This window comes from Eschscholzia californica, unplaced genomic scaffold, assembly GCF_041429995.1.
Source record: "Eschscholzia californica isolate CP2 unplaced genomic scaffold, dmEscCali1.0.p SCAF_5, whole genome shotgun sequence".
Lineage (NCBI taxonomy): Eukaryota > Viridiplantae > Streptophyta > Magnoliopsida > Ranunculales > Papaveraceae > Eschscholzia > Eschscholzia californica.
Window position 1 is genome coordinate 3,693,806 of NW_028238472.1, and position 16,845 is coordinate 3,710,650.

At 36.4% G+C, this 16,845-nt stretch overlaps 3 protein-coding genes across 3 annotated transcripts; all 3 read right to left on the reverse strand.

The window, feature by feature from the left end:
* Positions 1–1,467: 1,467 nt before the first annotated feature.
* On the reverse strand, positions 1,468–4,044 carry LOC147536354 (uncharacterized). The gene is made up of 7 exons (XM_086640297.1): positions 3,988–4,044; positions 3,089–3,218; positions 3,012–3,034; positions 2,721–2,828; positions 2,488–2,613; positions 2,071–2,244; positions 1,468–1,975 (listed from the first exon to the last, which is right to left on the reverse strand). The coding sequence occupies exons 1-7, from the start codon at positions 4,042–4,044 to the stop codon at positions 1,874–1,876; spliced, it is 720 nt and encodes a 239-aa protein (XP_086496423.1). The 3' UTR covers positions 1,468–1,873.
* A 991-nt stretch (positions 4,045–5,035) lies between these two features.
* Positions 5,036–8,104, reverse strand: LOC147536355 (SNARE-like superfamily protein). Its single transcript, XM_086643549.1, has 3 exons — positions 7,884–8,104; positions 7,628–7,796; positions 5,036–5,473 (listed from the first exon to the last, which is right to left on the reverse strand). Exons 1-3 carry the CDS (start codon positions 7,941–7,943, stop codon positions 5,277–5,279), a joined length of 426 nt encoding a protein of 141 aa, XP_086499675.1. The 5' UTR covers positions 7,944–8,104; the 3' UTR covers positions 5,036–5,276.
* Positions 8,105–9,859: 1,755 nt separating this feature from the next.
* LOC147536356 (light-induced protein, chloroplastic-like) lies at positions 9,860–13,713 on the reverse strand. Its single transcript, XM_086640114.1, has 3 exons — positions 12,932–13,713; positions 10,493–10,691; positions 9,860–10,289 (listed from the first exon to the last, which is right to left on the reverse strand). Exons 1-3 carry the CDS (start codon positions 13,408–13,410, stop codon positions 9,975–9,977), a joined length of 993 nt encoding a protein of 330 aa, XP_086496240.1. The 5' UTR covers positions 13,411–13,713; the 3' UTR covers positions 9,860–9,974.
* Between the last annotated feature and the right edge of the window lie 3,132 nt (positions 13,714–16,845).

Here is a 16,845-nt window from a genome sequence, read left to right on the forward strand (position 1 = left end):
TATGTGATATATTTGTCAAGTGTTTTTAGTTGAAGATTTTGAACTTTCAACATAATCAATTAGGTTAGTCTGACTTTTCGTTAAATACAAAAAGAATTTATGTTGGAGAATCTCTAAATTATTTTATTATGGTATGGTTGTAAAGTAGTTTCATTATTGAAAAAACTCTTGAACGCTCACTTATGTAAGTTGAATATTTTTTGTTGAAAATTAAAAGAGTTTACATGTACGTGAATTTGTGATTATCTGATTTTTGTTGAGTACTTTTATAATGAAGAAAGTTCTCGAGATTCATCAAAATATTTTGTCTATTGTTTTTATATTTTATGTTTACTTAAAAGTATTTAATTCTTTGTTTAGGTTTGGATTTTGAAAAAATATATGTTTTTTCGCATTAACTCTTTATTATCTTTTAAACGAGACCAATATTATTTGTTCCTTTTTTACCCGTTCTTTTTTTTACTTTTGCAAATAAGTATTTTTTTTTTGTTGAAATTGCGAATAAGTATTTGCAAAAAATTGTTTTTTAATATGTTGCTAGCTTTTTTTTTGTTGAAAACAATATGTTGTTAGCTTAAAGAAAGGAAAAAAAAGTAATGATGCAAATGATTGTTCCCAAAAAATCTTTTTGCAAACGGTAGGGTTGCATAAACTTTATTATTCGCGAATGAATATCTCTCTTGAAGCTCATTTCGAAAACAAATACTTTAGAAATCATAAAGACCAAAAAGTACAAAAAAAAGGAGTATGTTTCTACACATATAAATTTTATTGACATCAAACATTTAAAAAGTTTATTTAATATTGAAAAGATAAAATAAATAAATTAATCACGTACAAGAAAAATCATTTGTTTTCTATCAGACATTTCTTTAAATTCAGAGATACATGACTTGGCAGGAATACAAATATGATTTAACCAAGGGGATATTAGACGAATCTTTTTTTTTGATGAAGTAGACGAATCTAATAAACATAAAACTTATACTTTATTTTACTATACAAAATGTTGTGGTAGTTTTTTAGCTATTTATCCATTATTTTTTCTTTTTTCCCTTTTTTTAATTTTGCAAATAGGTATTTGTTGTTTTTAATATGTTGTTAGCTAAAAGAAAGGAAAAAATTAAAAAAAAAATAATTGTGTAAATGATCGTTCGCAAAAAATCTTTTTGCAAACGGTAGGGTTGCATAAATTTTATTATTCGCAACTCTTGAAGTTCTTTAGGAAAACAAATACTTTAAAAATCATAAAGAAAGAAGAAAGAAAAGTATGTTTCTACACATATAAATTTTATTTACATCAAACATTTAAAAAGTTAAATATATTTAACGTTTAAAGATAAAATAAATAAATTAATCACGTAAAAGAAAAAAAATTCGGTTTTCTATCCGATATTTCTTTAAATTCGGAGATACATGATTCAGCAGAAGATATGATTTGACCACGGTGGTATTGGACGAATCTAATAAACATAAAACATATACTGCTTCATTTTACAATACAAAATGTTGTGGTAGCTTTTTAGCTATTTACCCACTATTTAGGCTCTATGTTACATTACCTCTACCATACATTATTTGTCTCTCAGTTTTATTTGAGGATTAGTAAACTAATTTTCTTAAAGAACAAACAAATACATGAACTATCCCTAGAAATCTCAACCAAAGAAACAACAAATATTCAACTTTCGCAACCATCTACTAGTGTTCATAGATGACAAAACTACCCCCATCATAACTATTGTTTATCGAAATTGAGACAAGGATTTGTGTTTGCTCTCTTTGTTAATACCCCGCATATGAATTTTTTTTATCTTCACTTTCATGATGTTTACCGAAAGTTTTGGAAGAGAACTAGTAGTTTGGGATTGTATCATCGGTTGATTAGGGTGTGCATCCTTTCGACAATTCTGGTAACAACATCACGCGACATCACTAGAGTATCGTGCAGCAATATGCTGTATACGTTCAGACCCTGCAAATTTCATCAACAAGTAATCAAATCCTGGCTAAACTGTGTGTGTGTGTGTGTGTGTGCGCAATGCAAGAACGAGAATATTCGCAACTTACAATGGATGGGAGGACATTGACATAGTGAAGATTTTGGGTAGCCAACTTGAGCTTTTCATTTATCGGACCACCATCAACCAACAGAAGTTTCTTGCTCCCTTCCAATTGGGAGACGTAGTTTACAATATTTTTTGTCTTGTGGGTAGGAACGTCTAAATCATCGAAAACAAGAAGCTGTAGATTGAAGCCAACAAAATATTTCTAGGTTATTGGTGAGAAAAAAAGACAACCAAAATTGCAATCAAGAATCTACCACAAAGAAGAGAGATTGTTCACATGGTTATGCTTCAAACTGAATTTCTAATGACGAGAATTAGGGAAAGGTCATAAACAAAAAAAAAAAAAAGTGCGCTGAGCTTGTCGATAAAGAGATTTAGGGCATTCATATCTTTGTTAATAACTTAATATATTAGTAACCGAACCTTTAAAGTTATTAAACCAACACATATTGTTCATCAATAAATCCAGACGCCTGACCTTCTTTTGCAGCTTGATTGCATGGCTTTGTGGCTTAGGACCATGCATGGTAGCACCATGCCTGAACTGTTTTTTGAAGTTACCATGCCTGAACTGTTAAAGTACCGTTTTCTATTATTTCATGGGACTTAAGTTTTTGGAGCAAACGTATACACATAAAATCATTAAATCACCTGAGGACCACGCAGTGTCCCGTGCCTGGCTCGCCCTGTACCCTTTTGTGGCCATGGCTTTCTCCCTGTTCCACTAACTTCACTAATAGTTTTCGTCGAATGTGTTCCCTGCAAGTTTATAGATTTCATTTACATAAATTATATCCAGATAAGCCTCAAAATCCATTAACAAAACCTCGCAAAGATAAACATAGCAGAGACATACTTCTTTCCCCTGCAGTCTTACTCAGAATTCAATCATTTTGCATCAACTAAGATACAAGCTTCTAATCTTCCAATTCGGAGACACACATTACCACTACTGGTTCTCATAACTGAAGTCATTTTCAGACAAATGAACAATCAAAAGTTTGATCTTTTATTATTACCTTGAGTTCTGTCAGGGGTTAAGACATTCTGCCTGGATAACAATTCAGGAGGAAATTGACCCTCATATGATTGAGGAGTCAAGATTGTTGTTGAAAACTTTCTATTAGCTATGAAAGATGAAAACCCACTCTACAAACACAACAATGTAATATAATTCAAAACCCTAATTTTAAAATTAGCTTCTTTTAACTTTGAAAGTGATAAATTGTACCTTCCAAATGTTAGAGGCTTCTAGAACAGAACCAATGTAACGCCCCAAGCCTTAGCAGTTGCCGATATTGTCCCCGCTTTAACCACCTCATATAGGTACGGGGTTTTGTCCTTGGTGAAGGCACCACAAGCCTACCCAAAAGGCCTCGGTATGGGCGACGACACACGATTCGCCCGACCATCAGAGTACGCAGTGACACCGTGGACCCCCCACAACGATTTTGTCCTCACTTAGCCACCACTCAACGTGGTGTGAGGTTTTGTCTTGGCGAAGGCACCACGACCCTCCCAAGAGGCCTCGGTATTGGGCGAAGACACGCGATTCGCCCGACCTATCAGAGCACGCAGCGACATCGTGGACCCCCCACATACACGATTTTGTCCTCACTTAGCCACCACACAGCGTGGTGTGAGGTTTTGTCTTGGCGAAGGCACCACAGACCTTCCCAAGAGGCCTTGGTACTTACTAAGCTTGAGCTTACACATATAGCCCAGTCTCTGGACACTCTTGTGAGCAATGTGGGACTATTACAATCCCCCACCCTCAGCGAAGAGTCGTCCTCGGCTTTGATACCACTTTGTAACGCCCCAAGCCTTAGCAGTTGCCGATATTGTCCCCGCTTTAACCACCTCACACAGGTACGGGGTTTTGTCTTTGGCGAAGGCACCACAAGCCTACCCAAAAGACCTCGGTATTGGGCGAAGACACGCGATTCGCCCGACCTATCAGAGCACGCAGCGACATCGTGGACCCCCCACATACACGACAAAACCTCACACCACGCTGTGTGGTGGCTAAGTGAGGACAAAATCGTGTATGTGGGGGGTCCACGATGTCGCTGCGTGCTCTGATAGGTCGGGCGAATCGCGTGTCTTCGCCCAATACTGAGGCCTTTTGGGTAGGCTTGTGGTGCCTTCGCCAAAGACAAAACCCCGTACCTGTGTGAGGTGGTTAAAGCGGGGACAATATCAGCAACTGCTAAGGCTTGGGGCGTTACAACCATGGACAGCTGAAATATTCATGGACACCCAAAACTTTAAGGCGAACTTAAAGGCGAGTCTAACCCGACCGGCCTGATGAAATAAACGTGTTGGTCTCAAGTTTTGAGGTGCTACTGACATCCCGTCCATCCTGACATGACAGTATTTATTGTCCTCTTACTCAAGAAAACCAAGGAAATAAAAGTGGTTTAGTCCAACATTGTACAAAGAGAACACACGTTTGAATGACATCCATTTATAATGGCGGAGCTTTTCAGAGTTTGGAGCTTTTCGGAGTTTGATTTAGCTCAAGTGACCTAGTGGCCCTTGGCAGTGTTGCATTCATGTCGATAACGTTGAAAGTATCACTCTCTTGAGTGGCGAGTAAATGTTCTTTTGAACATTAAATACCCGAACCCAAAACTTAGTATTTGATAAAACTGAAAGGTTTGGTGAACTTGGTTAGGATGATTGATAAGATGAAAAAGGTATAGGTGAAGTTGGCAATTTGGTTGCTCAGAGACTAAAATAGCATGATGTCAATTTCTCTGTCCACATAAAAAATTTATTCTACATATGCTGCAGATATAGACCGTCAGATTTCTCCCCGTCGGATTTCATCCAAATTTCTCTATTGATGGATTGGGTGAAATCCGGATATCACTCTAATGCTACATGAAGAGGAGTGGAAGTTCTCTTCTAAGTGCTAGGCTGCTAGCTCTTATTCTTTGGGTTCTTTAAAAAGCAAGATGTGATTTAGTCTTTATAAAATGATCTTCGTCGATATACTTGTATTTCTCAAACAATATCCGGTTTTAAAGTTCATGATCAACAAAATCATATCTCATTACATTAGAGTAAACAACGAAATCTCATAACAATGATTATAAATGTTTTAGCTCCACCCTCTAGATTATAAACATCAACTTGACAGAAGATATAATCTAATGAATTACTAGATTTAGAACAAATCAGTTGATCGTTAAGTTACTGGTTTCAGCGGCCAAGCAACGCAACTCGATCCTTCTGAACGGCCTGTAAGAGATTAATATCGAATAATTCACATCGAATCGGCATCTCTATCTCATAGAAGGGATTTTTCAGGACATAATCTGTATAAAGTTCATATATGACTTTCAAAAGATCCTCCATGTGTTGTGTTCCAGGCTCGGACACTACAAAGAACTTTGTTCCTGCAAGATTAACCAAAAAAACAAAAGGCTTCTTTGAGTCACTTATAAAAAGAAGAGCATTCGAGGAAAGTAAGTAACGTCATGAACCACTCAAAGCGACTCCAGAGTCGGATATCATTGTCCAACTATTTACAGATTCTTTCTAAATTATACTCTGCTCAAACTTTCTTGTACTGCACAAGGACGATTTAAGGACCGAGTTACAAAAGATATTTAAAATAAATGGTAGTAGAATTTTACTATATTGATGGATGATTGAAATTTTTCGCTGTCTCAAACATCTATAATTCTATATTACAACAATGATCACAATCTCTAACTAACTTTCGACAAAAGATTTTAGAATATTATAATATTTGCTAGTAGTAATCTATGTAATAAGTAGAAGATCATAGGCACACAAAAAAAAATCGGACTTTAATTATTTCCATGTTACGTATAAAAAGTTTGTGCAACGTATAAAAAGTTGCACGGGAGCATCTAGTCCATATCACGACTTAAGTACATAAGGACTCTAATATAACTTTATAATAATCTACAGTATAATGATATTTTTCAATTTTGTGGTTCTTAACTAATAATGTGTAAACAATATCGTACAAACATGAATTGTTTCTGAAGGCCAGCAGAGGTCATGGCAATAACACATGCATCGACACCTAAATGCAAGTGTCCTGCTTCAATGAACTAATGTCTAATGAAGGTATTAACGGCTACACATTAAAGTGGAAAGTGTAGATGCAATAGACTGACATCCATCCCAGAGGGATTATTGTTCTGATGTTTAGGACCTCCATTGTGCTGAAACAAATCTGATCCTATATTTACTTGGTTTTCTCTTCGAGTTCAACAAATTCTATTTTGCCTCTCCATTGGTGTCTCGTCGTTAATGAGCATAGTAGTAAAACACATGAACACCAGAGTGCTGTGAATTATTGCAACAGGATCTCTAGTCTTAAGCTCTAAGCATTTATATCCTTTTGCCCGTGTTGTTTTCATTATTCCATGAAGTCATTTTTTTTATTATGATCGCACTACCACTGTACCACCCAAATTTGCTAACCCGTTGTTTCCTATAATCAAACTATTGGTTTTAGTTCTTCCATAATGACACAACCGATCATAAGTTTAAATTTCATTTGAAAGATCATTTCTAGAACTTCCATTAATATCAGAGCACAATCCAACCTATGGAAGAAAATTGCTATATCTACAACCAAATGTATGGAAAGTTAATCACGATTAACGTGGCATGAAGGCGACAGTAGTAGAGGCAAGTAGCTCCTCCATTCTGGGAGAAAGTTAGCCTAATTAAGCTCCGCCATTCTACAAATTACGGCTAGAGTACTAGATGCAAGAAGTAAGACTGTAAGAGGAGCAAATGAGCAAATGAGATGAAGATGCATCTGGTTAGGTTTGACAAATTTCATGGAAGCTTTTCTAAGGTCACACAATATTCATAATTCATGCAAGCGTCTTTGGGCTTATTTTTCTCCTATCTATTACGTTAGTACACTTCGAAACCTAACCAGACATTTGGACTATAGACTAATAAGTCTAAAGTCCAAACCGAATGACATGTCAATGTGGATATTATTTCTAGACTAGACATTTGGTTGTACTGCACATTTCTGATTTACCATATCTCGATATGGAACGCCCAAAAGAAATACTTCAAAAGTCCATCTTCCCTAAGAACGGAATATGATGTATTATAAGTTAATCATTTTCCTTAATGAAATTTAGCCAAAAAGATTACCCATCCACTTTTCCTCTTTCGGATAAGGCAAAAGAGATTGCTTTTAAGTAACAAATTTATCAGCATAACTTTGTTTCTTGACATTATAATCCATGAAGCAAACCCTAGTTGCTATATGTCTATATCATTAATCGCTTTCCTAACAAATCTCCGACAAAATTTGACGTAAATTCTAATAACACTATTGACCATGAATAGAGAGAACTTAGAACTTGGGGGTTTATCCGAATTCACAAATAGTACTAATTCATGAATACCCATGCACTAAAAAAGTCAACTTAACCTATCAATCTTTAATGAAAACCCTAAACCAGAAAAAAAAAATCATCAAATTGAAAATTGAAAATCAATCTAGGAATTCATAACAAAAAGAAGAAACCCTAGAATTGATTTACCTGTTAGTGACTGGAAGCAATGGAGATCAAAGTTATCAGCTTCAAGGAGTTCAATGCCTGAACAACCTAATACAGGTGATAACTGTTGAGAGATGGCATGCATCGAATGCCATAGACTTGCTAATCTCAAACTATCATTCGTATCCATTCGACCTGCCGATCCATAATCCTTCAAGAAAGTAAAGTGATTTAGAACTTCAATTTAGAAATCATGAGCCTAAATTCTAGAGAGAGAGAGAGTGAGAGAGAATTATACCTTGTAGAAAATGAGACCTCCGGATTTGTTAATGATGAAAAGACTGTAAATTGCAGCCATTTCAGAGAGTATTGATGAAGATTCAAGGATCTGATAAGTGAATTTTGTTGGCAAGATTGAAATTTGAGACTGGGAAATTGAAAATTTGGAAACCCTAGATTTAGCTAAATCGGTCTAGTGAAGTCAATCACTGCCGAGAGGAAATGGTTTTTTTTCTTTTTGTTAAGGGTTAATTCCTCTTTTCCCCCTATAATTGACCAACTCACGAAACTGACCCCTAAAGATGACCAATTTGTGATATAACTCCTTCTTTTCCATTTGGTCAGCCGACTCAGAGGTCCTCGCAACCTTCATTTTCTCATTTTTATCATGCTCTTACACCATAATTCCTAAACCCTAGACCTAACCATCTAAGAGAGTCGAGAATTTAGAAGCTCATGATTCAACCATTATTTTCCTGCAAATTGGAGATCCATCGTTAGCTAAAATTAAATTTGCCTCTAGTATAAAAATCGGCTTGTAACTGATTTTTTAGCCTATCCATAAGCTGATCTGAAGTGTTTGGTTGTTGAAAATCTCAATCTGAGTCTATTCGTTCATGATTTTTGGTTTAGTTATTGTACCAAACTATGTCTAAACGATAGGTTCAGTTGGACAACCGAACCACATGATAAATTTTACCGAAAACAAAATTTCGAATTTTCGACTTTAGGAACTGCTACAATTAACCTGTTGGAGTTATTATCTGTCACAAACTAATAAGTCTTTGTGCATGTAATTTATCCGACATAATTTATAAACTTTCCACGTATTAAAAGACGATAAACAGAGAGTCAAATAAATAAAAGATGTTTAAAATAAAAAGACCATAGATATAAAACCAATTATACTTGGAGAAACAATTCTAGTGCTTTAGATGCAAGAGCATGTAAAAAGACGATAAACATAGAACCGATTATACTTTTTTTTTTTTGTTAGAAATAGAACCAAATATACTTGGAGAAACATTTCTAGTGCTTTAGCTGCAAGAGCAGATAAAAAGACGATAAACAATTCGAGTGCCTGTAAAAACATTTGTTCAGAAAGCACTGTATGGGTTGGGCCTAGTACTTCCAGTGGTGCCTCCTATCTCAATATTGGGAAATGTTATGACATCTTAGGTTTTACAAAGGCCACAAGTAAATGAAGGCATAATTTTTTTTTTTTAATCTAGCACACATTACAAGTACACACCACATCTCGAAAGTCGAAAAGGAAAATAAGAAAATGAAATGAACGACCGCTGCAGGTTAAACCGCCTACCTTTTTTTTCCTCTCATCTCCACCATCGCCGACATTGACCACCACCATCGCCGACATTGACCACCACCATCGCCGACATTGACCACCACCACGCCTATTATAGGCTTGTTTCTCTCTTTTTCCCATCTTCTCCACCACCACAATCAACCACCACCATGATAACCATCACCAACAACGACCATCTCCCCCAATCACCACTATTTAGTGGCTCCACTAGTTCTTTTTATGCTGACAGCCATTTATCATCTTGTTCATTTTCTTGGGTCTACGTTTGTAATTGACTTGGTTCATGTAGAAAGCAAGTGTAACACTACGTGTGCCCATATAACTTCACCTCATGTCAAGCCCGTTATAGCGCATTAGGTATTCCGCTTTTCTTCCAAGTCTAGGGCAATTATGTATCGTGTCTTCTTCCTCTTTGTGCTTTTGCATTTTAGGGGGTTATCTTGAAATAAGATTTTGCATTATATAAAACATATCTCCTCTTGTTTAAGTTTACCTAAATGTTCTTCTAAAAAAATTTGTGTGGAACTTCCTTCGAGTGTTTTTTTATTTATGGAGTCAAATATCAGTTGTAGGTAGAACTTTCAGATAGGTCTAGTCGACCAAGGAACAACATGACATGACCCATTTATAAATAAGTTGTGTAAACGACCACGACACGACCGCTTAAGTTGTCATGGAAATTTCATGAGCACTACTAGATTTTTCTATTTCCAAACAAATTAGAATACCATCATAGTGTTTAGAAACAAAACAGTACATATATCAAAATATGGAAGTAAATTCTTAGGGTTTCAAAAGGGAACTGCCTTCTTTGATGAAAACAAATATGCTTCCTCCATCTTCCCTCGAGATTCGTAATTCTTTATCAAGATATGTGGTCAATAACCAAGATTCTGCATTAGCTTTTGTTATAGGTATCTTGAGTGGTGGTTGACTTGAAATGGTCTTGATGACATAAGATGCAGTATCATGGACTGAGGTGAACAAACCATTGAATGGTGTTAGGTCAATCTTATGTCCAAGAAACTCCACACTCTCTGGCATTATAATGAAGTCTGTTAATTGGGGTGTACCAATTATGCCCTCTTCAAATTTAATCTGCAAAAAAAAAAAAGCTATTTAAAATAAAATAAAATTTAATCTGCAATAAAAAAAACTATTATGAATCTAATGGTAAGATTTAATTTGACCATTAGGTTTTTTTTGTTGTCTCTCTTAAATTCTGTTCGGTCACATATCTAGTCGGGATTTCAGTCGTGATTGTGGCCGAGCAGACTATATTATTGAAAAATAAAGCTGACCTGAACTCGCTTAGGACTTCGAACTTCATATTTAGCGTTGGTGCTCAACGAAGTAGTGGTAGCCAAAGGGCCAACAAACTGAACAGAATTTTGAACAGTAAAATTCTCGGTATCAATAATTTGTGATATCTCCCCTACACTCACCAACGGTGTTGTTCCTTTTGCCAACAACGGAAACAACCCAGTGAATGACGTGTACCTACACCATGACAAGCAGATTAGTATGTAACAAGCGTGATAGTCTGTCCAACCACAATCTCGACTGAATGTCAGCAAAAGTATGTAGTCGGACAAGATTTAGAGAGATAAAATACAACTATCCTCTCTCTAAATCCTGTCTGGCCACATACTCTTATCGGGGTTTAATCCAAATTGTGGTCGGGCAAAGTCAATATATAATACCAATCTTATAACATACAGCAAGAGAATTCATTATTTTCTAGAAGCAAAACATTAGAGTTAATTCCTATATGGCCCCCTACTTTGTGACCAGCTTCCTTTATGGCCCCCTTTTTTTCGTAAATTCAAATATGGCCCCCTATTTTCATGGAAATGTCCTAACTACCCTTCCTTTAAATCTTTTTTCAAAATAAAATAAAAAAAACAAACATAATTCCACCTCACTTCCCTCTCCACCACTTATCTCTCTCCACCTCACCTCTCTTTCCAAATCATCTTTCTCTCTCTCCAACTCACCTTTTTCTCTCTCCACCTCACCTCTCTCTCTCTCTCCACCTCACTCTATCTTCTCCGATGAAGGTCGCCGGCCGGAAAATTTTCCGGCCGGCGACCTTCAACCTAAAAAAAAAAAATTTTTTTTTTTTACTCTCTCATCTCCCTCTCTCTAAAAAAAATTTTCCTCTCTCTCTCATAAGCTTTCTTCAAGTAACCAGCTCTGCCAAGAAGATCAATCAGAGAAGAATAATGTTCACAGTCGGGCATAATTTTGTGTTCTTCTATCATTGAAGTAAAATACTTTAGTCCTTCATTTACTAATCCACCATGACTACAAGCAGAGAGAACTCCAAGAAATGCAACCCCATCTGGTTTTACACCTTTAGATAACATTTCATCAAATATTTCTAAAGCTTGTTTAGAAAAACCATGAAATGCAAAAGCACAAATCATTGATGTCCATGTAAAAATATTTGGGTTTCTTATCAAATTGAAAGATTGAGATGCTGAAGAAACACTTCCACATTTGTAATATGCATTTATCAGAGCATTTCCAATCGATAAAAAGGTTACTGACCCATTTTTTGTTGCAAGATTATGAACTTGAGTAACTTCATTAATGGCAGCCAAATTTGCAGAAGAGCTTAAAATGCTAGATAATGTTAGTTCATCAGGGTTAAAACCTCTTTGAATCATTTGCCTTAGAAGTTTCATGGCTTCCTTACCATCTCCATTTTGTCCATAACCCACAATCAAAGTAGTCCAAGATACAATATTTACAGTGACCATCCCATCAAAAACGTCCCGAGCTTCCCGAAGATTCCCATTGTTCGTGAACAGAGAGCTGTTCGTGAACAGATCTGTTCACGAACAGAGAGCTGTCCGTGAACAGATCTGTTCACGAACAGAGAGCTGTCCGTGAACAGCTCTGTTCACGAACAGAGAGCTGTCCGTGAACAGCTCTGTTCACGAACAGAGATCTGTCCGTGAACAGCTCTGTTCACGAACAGAGATCTGTCCGTGAACAGCTCTGTTCACGAACAGATCCTCCGGCGAAGGGAAACCCCCTTCGCCGGAGTTTTTAGAGAGAGAGGGAGATGAGAGAGTAAAAAAAAAAAAATTTTTTTTTTTTTTTAGGTTGAAGGTCGCCGGCCGGAAAATTTTACGGCCGGCGACCTTCATCGGAGAAGATAGAGTGAGGTGGAGAGAGAGAGAGGTGAGGTGGAGTGAGAAAAAGGTGAGTTGGAGAGAGAGAAAGATGATTTGGAAAGAAAGGTGAGGTGGAGAGAGATAAGTGGTGGAGAGGGAAGTGAGGTGGAATTATGTTTGTTTTTTTTATTTTATTTTGAAAAAAGATTTAAAGGAAGGGTAGTTAGGACATTTCCATGAAAATAGGGGGTCATATTTGAATTTACGAAAAAAAGGGGGCCATAAAGGAAGCTGGTCACAAAGTAGGGGGCCATATAGGAATTAACTCAAAACATTATTATACTTGTTTGTATATATGTTAATACTCTAAACGACATATTGACCAAGGCTAATTAGTATAAACCCAAAAAATTACTCCCTAATAAGCACATCCAAATGGAACATGTAAAAAGCCCTAGAAGTGGTTATGCTTCTAATTATTCAATTTATGGTACCTTTCTTTTTTAATCATAAAATTCCAGTTTTGCTCAATCGTGAACTAGCAGAGACAAACATGTTACCGACCAACTAAACTGGGTTTTACATAGTAGGACATATGGTATACGATAAACTTACGCAAGAATCCATTTTCCGCCTAAAGTTGTCAAACCATCATTTGGTGCTGGAATTGGATTATTCGACTCAAGTTCAGATATAAGCTCAATAATTTCAGCTCTAGTATCACTACTAGCTTTTAATCCACGTTCTGTTCCATAAAGTAAATCAATCAACGATTTTTTCAAATTGGTAATCTCTTTAACCTCCTCTTCTTCTTCTTCTTCTTCCTTTATTTCCTCGGTTAACAATGTTGTAATAGCTTTACTAATGATTTCTTCGTCTTCTGGTGGTATTTCGCTATAATCATCACTATCATAAGCTCTCAGTCGAGTAATTGACTTCAAATTAGCAGAGAATTTTGGCAATGGGATAACACTTTTCGATGAAAATCGAATAGAATTGAAATGAGAACTTGAATTAGTTCCATTTCCCAAATGGAGTTTTGGTTGTGAAAATGAGAAGAATTTGGAGTGGTTTAGAGATGAAACAATTGACATTTTTTCTTAGTTTCTATTCTCCTCCCCAAAAGTCTTGGGATTCAAAATTGAAATGGAACAAAGAGAACTTAAATGACCTATAAGAGAGAGTGAGAGAGAGTATTCATCTAATTGGTTTATTTTGTACTTTGGGTGAGTAGGGACATTGAAGTTACTTACACCCATTTTCACATTAAGTAAGGAGAGTGTACAATATGATTCTCATCCGGCCGTTGAAGATTGAAGTTAAGTTGCAATAATGGTTGGATGATAAGAGTTGTGTTCACCTTTCCCTAAAGTGGGTGGACATAGATCTCTTGATTCATTTGAAACATCTACCAAAATTTTGATATATACCATGTGAGATGGTCCAAATGACCTACTGAATTGCATGTGATACGATCTATTTGATGCAATCTATTGTACAAAATGAACTGCTCATTCGTACCGTCTCACAAACCATTCCATTCTAGGAGTCGGTGTATGCCCACACGAGTGGGCCGTCTATAACTACAACAACCTTCTCACATGGAGAATTCTGAGCTGATCGCACATGGATTCGTAGATAATGGATAGACTACTCTCTTGGGAAAAAAATGTTATTAACATGTGGATATGGTACATGGAGATTAAAGAGATGTGAAATCCAATGCTAATAATTGACCGCGTAGAGATCTTGGCAGGCTTATACATACTAACCAATTGGTTTGACGACTAAAGTTGCTCTATATACAACTCTTCACATTGTAGATTTGTGGTGGGTTAGTCAACAATTTAACTTGATCGTGATCAACTTATTCGTGTGAGATAGTTGTAGGTACATATATATTACGGGTTTGTACATATTTTATTTCAACAATGGTTAGTTTCAACATATTGTTCAGATTATTCCGTCAAAGTCTACGAATGTCTGAAGATATTTCAAAATCCACGATGATTCTTTGCAGAAGAGAATATGGTACACTTTTAATATGATAGTTGGACAAATTTCTCATCAAATCATATTCCCACAATATGTATGTGACTAGTCATTTTCTAACATTAATAGACACAACTTTACAACTTGGCCTTAGGCAGGCTTCCAAGTACTTGGAGCCTTTCTTAGTTTCTTTGGTTAAGAAATATTCCTTACTAGACAAAGTGAATGCTTAACTTTCCTAGAAATTTTTGGTTGTGATAGTTAATGATCACTATATTATCGAAAACATAGAACAAGTGAACTAACCACGTGCCCCTTCATTTAACGTTAAATTCAAAACTACTTTATGAACATTTGTTGTATTTAAAATTTGTATTCACGAAAATAGCATGCCTAACCACTACGTCTATTGAAGTGCACGATATGTTTAGGCTATTATGGGTTGACGAAGAAATCCACTAAGTAAACCCTAAATTATTGGGTATGTTGAATTCCTCTCACTCCAAAAATTTATGTCAAAATGTACAATTTTTCTCACACTTATAAACTTGCCACATGCTTCTTCCACGAGTTATCTCAGCATAAATCATGTCACATCTCGCGTACTAGTGATGGTGAACAATTGTTAGGTTACGATAAAATCAGAAGGACATAACTAAGTCACATCTAAAACAAGGAGATTTTTCTGAAAAAAGTTAAGGGCCAAACAAGTAAAGGGGCGGAGATACGAAAACGATGGCGTCTCGGCAAGCTGCCTATTGCAATTCCAAATGCACAGGTGGAAATAGCGAAAACTTAGCTTTTATATATGGAACTTCTATAGGCGCAGTTGTTACTAAATGCAGCCCCTTTCCACATGAACCCGACACAAAATTTGTCTGTGGGGGAAAGTCTGGCAAGAAACAGGGTAACTTTAAAACTTCCCAATGCACCATCACATAGTTTTGTTTTTTCAGGGATGCCGATGGTTAAGTTTGTGGCCATCCATCTCAAAACCAATTGGCAATGAGTGGAGATGACCTTACTTTATATTCTTGATTGCTAGTTACCCATTCTCCCACGTGGGACTATTCTCACCCCCCCCCCCCCCCCCCCCACGTGTGGCGTTTTTTTAGCCTAACACGTGTGTTTTTTTCCTTTACGGGTGACGTGGAGCATCTGTGGCTTTTAAACCTATCACGTGTGGGCCTAGCTCTGATACCATGAAATATTTAGCAATTCTTAATTTAGAGGAAGAAAGAGAATAAGAACACAACTAGTTTTCATTAATGAATCGGGAGAGATTAGTTCATATTTATTTTTATTTTTTTGAAGTAAAACCTTTATAAAAATAATCGTATACAATACAGTTCCATATTCCAAGAAATACGGATCCAAAAGTAATTACATTAACCAAAGGCCATAACTGCTTCTTGCTAGTTATCTGGATTAAAGGTTGTCGCCAGCTCATGGGCACGGGAATTGCAACATCTTTGACAAAAGGCAACTTGCACGTGGCTCCGGGAGATTATAGCACGTAGCTCTAGTATATCATCCAACAGTCGCCATGGGATCTGATCCACACCGTTGGTGAGATATCTGACGGTAAGTAACGAATCTCCTTCCAATATATAATTTGTAAACCCTAAGTTCTCAGCTGTCTCCAGCCCTAATTTGAAGGCTGCAATTTCGCTCTGGATGGGAGAGAGAGGGGCGAAACATGATGTTCTTTGTTCAATCCCTTCACCTTAAAATTTCTAACAACCACTCCTATTGTTGCTCTTGTTTGGGTATAAGAACCATCAACATTAACTTTTATTCTCCTTGGAGGTGGAGGAATCCATGATTGGGCCTGCATAATATCAGCTAAACCAGTATTATTAGATATGTTAGGAGTTATTAACCTTACTGCAATGGATGTTTGATGAAGCACCGATCGACTATCAACCACTTTGTTCTTAAAATGATTCTCGTTCCTTGCCTTCCACCAATACCAAATCAGATAAGTAAATTCAACCCAAAGATCGTTTTTCTTTTCCCCTAGATTCAAAATATTCGTTATTGTGTCAATAGGGTTATCAGTAGCATGTATCCTGATCTCTGAGTTTGATTGGTTGATTAAGTCTTTGAATCTTTGGCATTCTCCAAACAAATGATTTGTGGTTTCAGTTTCTCTTAAGCATAATTTGCATGTTTGATCTATTGAGTGAACCCTCTTTTTTATATTAGTGAGAACAGCCAAACTATTATGCACTAGCTTCCAAATAAATAGTTGTATTTTTGGTTCCATTGTTGTTTTCCTCCATAGTTTGGTCCAAGGAAAATTGCTTAAGTTGTCACTTATGGAGACTAAGGGTCTCACTGTTGTGTAGTAAGACTTAGTAGTGAACTTTCCTGTCGGAGTTGGCTTCCAGATTAGTTTATCTTGATCCCTGGAATCAGGTATTTTGATGTTGATAATATCTTGGACCGAGTTCTGATCAAAGTATTGATTAAGAATGTTCACCTCCCATGCCTTTGAATCTTGATTTATCAGATGGCAGACTTTGTGTATGTTG

Bases quoted from the DNA above. Each gene is read 5' to 3' on its own strand.
- LOC147536354 (XM_086640297.1), bottom strand. From the start codon at position 4,044: ATGTCGCTGCGTGCTCTGATAGGTCGGGCGAATCGCGTGTCTTCGCCC. The intron at 2,829-3,011 runs GTGTGTCTCCGA...ATAAACTTGCAG, and splicing joins TGAGAACCAGTAGTGGTAAT to GGAACACATTCGACGAAAAC. The intron at 1,976-2,070 runs GTAAGTTGCGAA...TGAAATTTGCAG, and splicing joins TCAATGTCCTCCCATCCATT to GGTCTGAACGTATACAGCAT.
- LOC147536356 (XM_086640114.1), bottom strand. From the start codon at position 13,410: ATGTCAATTGTTTCATCTCTAAACCACTCCAAATTCTTCTCATTTTCA. The intron at 10,692-12,931 runs GTAAGTTTATCG...GTCATGGTGTAG, and splicing joins GGCGGAAAATGGATTCTTGC to GTACACGTCATTCACTGGGT. The intron at 10,290-10,492 runs GTCAGCTTTATT...TTTTTTTTGCAG, and splicing joins GAAGTCCTAAGCGAGTTCAG to ATTAAATTTGAAGAGGGCAT.
- LOC147536355 (XM_086643549.1), bottom strand. From the start codon at position 7,943: ATGGCTGCAATTTACAGTCTTTTCATCATTAACAAATCCGGAGGTCTC. The intron at 7,797-7,883 runs GTATAATTCTCT...ACTTTCTTGAAG, and splicing joins GAGGTCTCATTTTCTACAAG to GATTATGGATCGGCAGGTCG. The intron at 5,474-7,627 runs GTAAATCAATTC...TTAATCTTGCAG, and splicing joins TTGCTTCCAGTCACTAACAG to GAACAAAGTTCTTTGTAGTG.